The 9,006-nt window shown below is 40.9% G+C and overlaps 1 protein-coding gene across 3 annotated transcripts in view; it reads left to right on the forward strand.

Annotated features, from left to right (window-relative positions):
* Positions 1-9,006, forward strand: part of LOC138795389 (probable cation-transporting ATPase 13A4) — a 74,061-nt gene that overhangs the window by 53,284 nt on the left and 11,771 nt on the right. For all 3 annotated transcript variants that reach the window (XR_011363596.1, XM_069974388.1, XM_069974391.1), the window contains 2 exons: positions 4,588-4,684; positions 7,673-7,745. Coding sequence is in view for 2 of the 3 variants with exons in the window: in XM_069974388.1 (XP_069830489.1) it covers positions 4,588-4,684; positions 7,673-7,745 (170 nt within the window). In the remaining variant the exon portion in view is untranslated. The remainder of the gene's footprint in view (positions 1-4,587; positions 4,685-7,672; positions 7,746-9,006) is intronic.

The raw sequence follows: 9,006 nt of genomic DNA on the forward strand, positions 1-9,006 counted from the left end.
CGTATTAGATACAGACTATCTTTATAAACAGACTTGGGGACAGGTGCATTTTTATTATAGGGGCTGTCAGTATTAGATGACAGGTTCTCTTTAAACTGGTATCAGTAAATAATCTGTATAACATGTATTCAACCCAAACAGAGCCTCACATGGGATACAACTTCCTCAATATTAATCTCACACTGATATGTACACAACAATAAGTGCCCAGAATAGGAGGCATCTTACAAAACCTTCTTCAGTCTCCTTTGGTCTTATATCAGAATTTACTTCTGACCCCGTTTACTTCTATGATGTAAACAAAGTCAGCTAGTCATTACATTCGGGTAATTTCCAGCATGTATATGAGTGTATGAGTTTTTACTCAGACTTAAAACCATGGTCTGTAACCAAGTGTTAAAACTTCTTTACATGCTGGAAATTATAGAAATGTCAAACATCCATTGGAGTTGGCCTTATTACGTGGCTACCCCTTTGCTTGACTCGCGCTCATGCAGTGGATCATTGACGTACAATCACAGGTACAGACACTTGTTTCATTAAAAGAATAAAGATGTAACCTGACTGGTGATTCAAAGGGTTATATTAAACCAACAGCAGTAGATCACTGTTGTACAATCACAGGTATTATGCTGCCAAAGACAATTTGTTTTAAGGACTGAGGATGTGACCTGACAGGTAAATCAGATACTTAAAGTCACCCAGGAGAGCTGTGGACAATGGTGAACTCCATGTCTAGAGACACACAAATCTGATGTTGCAGGGGGGTGGGTTGCAGCTGATTGGCCAGATCCAAGAATTATGGTTAATCCCTTGTACCCACTATCTCACTATACTGTACTCTGACATGTGCGGCATGTCCCCATGGTCCATGTGCTATTTAAAAATTGGAGTTTTCATATGTGGTGCAGGAGCTGAGCCTTGCGGGGGCTCTCCGGGAACAGGGCCTGGCCATGACTGCTACCTTTCACAAATAGGTGGCATTTGAATATTTCAGAATTTGTAGTCTTTAAACACAAAAAAACACAATACAAAATGTTGGAAATTGATCTTATTTATCCAACAAACACTGATATATAAATATTTGATATGTGGGGAAAGTCAGAGGACGAGAAGATTTGTCAATGTGAATATGTCCAATCTAAATTTTATTAAAATTTCACTCGTACCAGGATAACAAATAAATCATTTCATCATGGATCTACTCACAAAAATGTAAAAGGGAGGAAGGGAAGGAAAGGAAGGAAAGGAAAGAAAGGAAAGGAGGAAGGAAGGAAAGGAAGGAAAGGAGGAGGGAAGGAAAGGAAGGAAAGGAAAGAAAGGAAAGGAAGGAAAGGAAAGAAAGGAAAGGAGGAGGGAAGGAAAGGAAGGGAAGGGAAGGGAAGGGAAAGGAATGATAGAGTCTGTACAAACCCTTAGTTCATACAATGGAGCGTGCTGCTCCGGCCACATGCTCCATTGTCTGCAGTGGTGAATAGGGATGCGGGCTCACAGTGATGCGCCCATATCCTAATGCATCAGAAATGAAGATCACAGGTCACAGAAAGTCACAGAACGGCCGGTGTTTTGCAATGTGTGAACATGGTCTTAAGCTGTAAGACCCTGTGGGCAGCATTAATAGAAGAATAGTTTTTATTACCAGCAATTTCCTGCCAAGTGTCCAAAGCAATCGCACCACCTCCCACCTTTACTTATTTGCTTATTCAGATGAAAGCTACCCCTCTCTATAATTAACTAATGATAAATAACCCCCAAGGTCTTTCTCCCGTGTATAGGCCCCCCTCAAATAATCAATAAAATGATGTTACCTACACTCCTAGACATTTTCCATACAAACAAATATATGTTTCCCTATATATCCCATAGCCTCCGGGCACCATTTATTTTTAAACTTAATTTTAAATTCTTCAAAGACGAGACCACTACCCGCTAATGTAAGAGATTGTCCTTATCTCTTTCCTTATTCAAAATTTTGAGTCCTTTGTCTTTAAAAACTCATCCAAATTACTATTCCCCCAAATGGGGAAAGGGGGGGGGGGGGGGGTGATTGAAACTACCATTAATTTTGCATACCTCCTTTAACCCTTTTAGGACCGGTCCAGATAGCATTGAGGACCAGAGCCCATTTTTGAAATCTGACCATTCTAACTTTATGTGGTTATACCTGTGTGATATTATAACGCATCCTAGCAATTATGAGACAGTTTTCTCGTGATATATTGTACATTAGGTTAGTGGTATAATTTGGCTAATATCCGTGTGGGCACATGCCCACATTTCATGAAAAAAATGATAAAATGAGCGTTTTTCAGATTTTTTATTTACTGCGGTCACTGTGCGGGTTTAGTTATGGGATAATTTTATTGTCAGCATCATTACGCACGCGGCAATACTGAATATGTGTGAATTTTTTTTTTTACATTTAATATTGCATTGGGTCTTTTAAGTGTAGTGTACTTTATTTATTTATTTATTTGTGTGTTTTGTTTACTGTTATACTTTATCTTACTGTCCAAACCTGGGGACATCACTATTTTATTGTCTGATTACAGGCACATTACATTGCAGGGAAGATCTGCATTTCATTGTAATGTGCCTGTAATAGGCAATAGGCAGCCTTAGGGCTGAGCCTGTTCAGCCACCGTAGCTATTACACAGGAGGCTTCAGGGAAGCCTTCTGGTGTCATAGCAACCATCAGGGCCGTGCGCTCGCCTCTGCACAGCCCCGATGGGAAAAGAGGTAAGATTATCCTTCTATTCTACACTATAGGTGTTGCGATCGGCCTGATCGCAGCACCTATAGGGTTAACTGCCGCAATCTGTGCTCGCCTATCACTGACAGCCGGGACCCACCACAGGATGGCACAGGCGCAGCTCCTGTGCCAGTTTCATCCCAAGTCGTAACTGTACGTCCTTGAGTGGTAACGTCCCACAAAAAATGGCGCACAGTTATATCCTTCGTCCTGAATCTATACTCATATACCTTGACATGTGATAATACTATAATACCAGGAAATGCCGCTTTTTTCCCCTTGAAATACATCCAAATAACTTCAACCTGTGGTTATCTAATGGGGGCGATCTCCACCTTATCAGACTCAAAGCTCTAATCATCAAGAAGTCTGGCAAAGCCCACCCCCCTCCCCCCCTCCTTGTATCTCTGTCCAATTGATATATTTTAATCTAGCTTTTTTCTGACCCCCAAACTAAATAACTCAGTAAGGAGAGTAACTTTTTTAAAACAACTTTTACAGGGGATACAGAAAACATAACACTTGGGCTCGATCCGATATAGAACTTAACCCAAAATTATTATTATATATTTTTTATTTCTTCAGTAGGGATTGGTTTAACCTTTTAACCACCGTCTGGGACTTGTAGGCCCTGCTAGGGGAGGGCGCACTATAGAGCGAGCTCAGGAGCTAAGCTCGCTTCATAGCGGGTGAGGACCGGCTGCTATCAGCAGGCAGGCCCTCACCCTCAATGGTGGGCTCTCGCAACTGAGCGGCAGCCCGCCATTAACACATTAAATGCCACGATCCTGATGCGACCGCAAGGGTCCCGATCGCACTGCCTGACTGCCAGGGGGGTGTCTCTTACCTTCCTCCGTGCAGTCAGATCTTCAGTCTTCTGCCACAGGCCACAGGCAGACTCTATCAGAAGACTGAAGACCTGACTGCACGGATTCCTGCTATGCTGTGGGATAGCAGAGTTCAGTGTATGAAATCTAATGTATGTATGTAATAGTCCCCTGGAGGGACTAAAGAAGTGTAAGAAAATAAAAAAATAAATTTTTAAAAATGCCCCAAAGCCCCTCAGCCAATAAAAGTCTAAAACACCCCCCTTCCCATTTTATAGTAAAACACATAAACATGTAAAAATAAAATAAATAAACGTATTATATACCATAGCGTGCGTAATCGTCCGATCTATTAAAATAAAACAATATTATTCCCAGACGGTGAATGACATTAATAAAAAGCGGTAAAAAACGGATTGCTGATTTTTTTAAATTACATTTTATATATAAAAAAATAATAAAAAATGATCAGTAAGTCCGATCTACACAGATGTGGCACTAATAAAAAGTAGAGATTGTGGCGCAAAAAATTACGCCCCATACAGCTCCGTAGGTGAAAAAATAAAAGCGCTATAAGAGTCCCAATAGGACCATTTTAAATATACCTATTTACAAAAAAAAAGTTTTACTGTTAACAACAATAGTAAAACATTAGAAAAGCAGTGTAAGCATGCATACCGCTGTGTTCAATCTGATCTAGAGAATAAAGATATCATGTCCGTTTTACCGTAAAGTGCATTAAGTAAACACAGAACCCCCTCAAAATTTGTGGAATTGCAGTTTTTGTCCCAAATTCACCCCATAAATGATATTTTGGAGGTTCCATCATTGATTTTATGGTGGATTGAAGGTGCCACTACTAAGTACACCTGTTCCTGAAAAAAACAAGCCCTCACATGGCCCTGTAGATGGGAAAATAAAAGCATTATAGCTCTTAAAAGGCGAGGAGGAAAGAACGAAAATGAAAATTGAAATTGAATTTGATATTTTTTTACTTTGACCCACAGAGAAGGAAGAAATACATTAGTGACCTCTATGTGCCTGTTCAAATACCTCATTCTGTACACCCTGGTGGAGCTGGTTTGCATGCTGCTTCTATTCTGGGTAAGACAGGCTTCTAGCACTAAGCAGTAATAGTCGTATTCTTTTATTTATTTATTTGTTTATTTGTTTTCAAATTCTTTGTTTGAATTGGAACAGGTGATGAGTTTAAAGTTAAGAAACAATAAACACAAATCCTCCTTTAAGCTATGTTCCCATGCCGTATTTTGGCTCAGTATTTTGTAACCAAAACCAGGAGTGAATTGAAAACACAGAAAGGCTCCGTTCACACACTGCTGAAATTGAGTGGATGGCCGTCATTTAATGGCAAAAACGTCCGTTGTTTTAAAATAACACTAATTATTTGTCATTAAATGGCGGCCATCCACTTAATTTCCCCAGTGTGTGAACAGAGCCTTTCTGTGTTTTCACTCCTAGTTTTGGTTGCAAAATACTGTGTTGGAGCATAACCTGGAAGATTAGTCAGGTGATATCACATAGGAAATCCAAAAGGACCAAACTATTTGGAATATTTTATGTTTATCTTATTAAATAGCAGTAGGTTTTGGGTCAATGTGCCATCTTGTTCATGTGGCAAGGAGTCAGGAGAGTATGCACTAAGGACATGATTGATTGCTTCAGACCAGACAATTTAATATTTTTTTTTTTCATTTTTGCTCTTTTTTAGGGGATGTTTTAACTGTCCCTGTCGTTATAACTTTCAAAATCTAAATCAACAGTAGATGCAATAAAGCAAGTTTGCAATATACATATATACAATTATTATTTTTTTGTTGTTGTTATCATGCTGTAAAACAATGCTATACTTACCAGAAATCCAGGTCCAGTCTCCTGAAGGCAACTATATAACAGCTATACTTACTTGTATCCAGGTCCAGTCTCCTGAAGGCATCTATATAACAGCTATACTTACTGTATCCAGGTCCAGTCTCCTGAAGGCTGCTTTATAACAGCTATGCTTACTGTATACAGGTCCAGTCTCCTGAAGGCTCCTATATAACAGCTATGCATACTGTATCCAGGTCCAGTCTCCTGAAGGCTGCTATATAACAGCTATACTTACTGTATCCAGGTCCAGTCTCCTGAAGGCAGCTATATAACAGCTATACTTACTGTATCCAGGTCCAGTATCCTGAAGGCTCCTATATAACAGCTATACTTACTGTATCCAGGTCCAGTTTCCTGAAGTTTTTTCCTTAATTTTATGCTGGTTGAAAAAAGAGACTAAACATTGGTTCAGGTCACGGAGAAGACAGTCAATTGAGGAGACTGGGCCTGGATACAGTAAGTATAGCTGGTATATAGCTGCCATCAGGACACTTGACCTGGATACAGTAACTATAGCTGTTATATAGCTGCCTTCAGGAGACTGGACCTGGATACAGTAAGTATAGCTGTTATATAGCTGCCTTCAGGAGACTGGACCTGGATACAGTAAGTATAGCTGTTATATAGCTGCCTTCAGGAGACTGGACCTGGACACAGTAAGCATAGCTGTTATATAGCTGCCTTCAGGAAACTGGACCTGGATACATTAAGTATAGCTGTTATATAGCTTCCTTCAGGAGACTGGACCTGGATACAGTAAGTATAGCTGTTATATAGCTACCTTCAGGAGACTGGACCTGGATACAGTAAGTATAGCTGCCTTCAGGAGACTGGACCTGGATACAGTAAGTATAGCTGTTATATAGCTGCCTTCAGGAGACTGGACCTGGATACAGTAAGTATAGCTGTTATATAGCAGCCTTCAGGAGACTGGGCCTGGATACAGTAAGTATAGCTGCCTTCAGGAGACTGGACCTGGATACAGTAAGTATAGCTGTTATATAGCAGCCTTCAGGAGACTGGACCTGGATACATTAAGTATAGCTGTTATATAGGTTCCTTCAGGAGACTGGACCTGGATACAGTAAGTATAGCTGTTATATAGCTGCCTTCAGGAGACTGGGCCTGGATACAGTAAGTATAGCTGCCTTCAGGAGACTGGACCTGGATACAGTAAGTATAGCTGTTATATAGCAGCCTTCAGGAGACTGGACCTGGACACAGTAAGTATAGCTGTTATATAGCTGCTTTCAGGAGACTGGACCTGGATACAGTAAGTATAGCTGTTATATAGCTGATTTCAGGAGACTGGACCTGGATACAGTAAGTATAGCTGTTATATAGCAGCCTTCAGGAGACTGGACCTGGATACAGTAAGTATAGCTGTTATATAGCTGCCTTCTGGAGACTGGACCTGGATACAGTAAGTATAGCTGTTATATAGCTGCCTTCAGGAGACTGGACCTGGATATAGTAAGTATAGCTGTTATATAGCTGCCTTCAGGAGACTGGACCTGGATACAGTAAGTATAGCTGTTATATAGCTGCCTTCAGGAGACTGGACCTGGATACAGTAAGTATAGCTGTTATATAGCTGCCTTCAGGACACTGGACCTGGATACAGTAAGTATAGCTGTTATATAGCAGCCTTCAGGAGACTGGACCTGGATACAGTAAGTATAGCTGTTATATAGCTGCCTTCAGGAGACTGGACCTGTATACAGTAAGTATAGCTAATATATAGCAGCCTTCTGGAGACTGGACCTGGATACAGTAAGTATAGCTGTTATATAGCTGCCATCAGGAGACTGGACCTGGATACAGTAAGTATAGCTGTTATATAGCTGCCATCAGGAGACTGGACCTGGATATAGTAAGTATAGCTTTGTTATGAAGCATGATAACTAAAAAATAAATTAATGGAAAGTGCAAATCTGCTTTATTTCATATCCCCTGTTGATTTAAATATTAAATGATGGTGACACTTTTTTTGCTGTATCAATACACGTTGCTTGAAGATCTTGCACATACTCATTCTTGAAAAAAAGAAAATTACTGGGGAACATTGGGGAAACTAGGTGATAATACACTAAAGTTTTGTTAAATTTTGTTAAATATTCATTTTGTAACTGTATATTGTGTCTCCACTTTTGTGTGTTAAGAACCCCGATAAAACGTTATTAACCTTTCCTTTCTCTGCAGAAACAAACCTTTCTTGGAAATTACCATTATCTAATGCAGGACGTTGCCATCACGGTCACAGTCATGCTAACACGTGAGTGCGATACCAAGAGAAATATCTTACTGTGTCTCCTAGAGATGAGTGAACTGAACTTTATGAACTGACACTCGTTGCGGTTCAATACAGGAAGGAAGTTATTGCACAGTTCGTAACGAACACGGTCCAAGATGGCTGACGCACAATTTAATACACACAAACACAAAGAGAGGGTATGCTCACCTGTCCGTGCTCCTCCGGTGGCCTCTTACGGGTCTCCAGTGTCCCCAGATGATCACAGCCGCCTCCAACCCGCTCAGCCAATCACTGACTAAGAAGGGACCCAGCCGCAGCCAGTGATTGGCTGAGTGGACTGTCATTCTTGTCTTAAAAGTGACAGCCTGCTCAGCCAATCACTGGCCACAGCTGTCTCACTCAGTGATTGGCTGTTCAGCAATCAAAACAAGGTACAAAGTCATAGAATCTAATGTGTATGATCATAGGGATCCACTTACTTCTGGGACTACAATGTTGACTAAATAATTCCATTGCTCCGAGGTATGACAGCAATGATAGAGCACTGTACACACTATGGGGAAACCTTCACAGACCCCGTTATAATCAGATGGGATCCACTGGACCAGGCCTATATATACTGTAGATACCATGACACAAGTGAGACACTCTTTAGATTATTGCAGACTTTTTTTTCCACTTTATAGCTTAATAAAGTTGGTTCGGTCGATTCAAGACTGTCGGCCCGCTCAGCCAATCACTGACTGAGGTGGGAGATACCTGCAAAATGTAGTGAGGTCTAATTTTCAAGGGTAAATCTCATTTTTGGTGAGACACAGTATGCACAGCTTGTATGCCTGGCAGTGCCATACGTGCATAGTTGTGTTTCCCATTAATAAATCACTTGGTCCCAGAAAGTGCAAGAGATTTGCAATTTTACTTCTATGAAAAAATCTCCAGTCTTCTAGTACTTATCAGCTGCTGTATGTCCTGCAGGAAGTGATGTATTCTCTCCAGTCTGACACAGTGATCTCTGCTGCCACCACTGTAGGGGTCGGGCTGGTAGCCGGGGGTTGTTTTGGGTCACTTGGGCACTTGTCACAGTAGTCTGGAGTGCTATTAGACCCACCCCGGACTTTTGTTGCTGCCACACACAGAAAGAGAAAATAGCCCAAGTGTACAGAGATGTGTGGGTGCAGGTGCTGAAAGACGAGACCAGAGTCCTGTGCGTTTTAGTAAAGAATAGAATACTTAAATTTGAATTAATGTAGTGCAACAGTACACAAAGTAACAGCGCAGTACA

Source organism: Dendropsophus ebraccatus, chromosome 6 (assembly GCF_027789765.1).
Source record: "Dendropsophus ebraccatus isolate aDenEbr1 chromosome 6, aDenEbr1.pat, whole genome shotgun sequence".
NCBI lineage: Eukaryota > Metazoa > Chordata > Amphibia > Anura > Hylidae > Dendropsophus > Dendropsophus ebraccatus.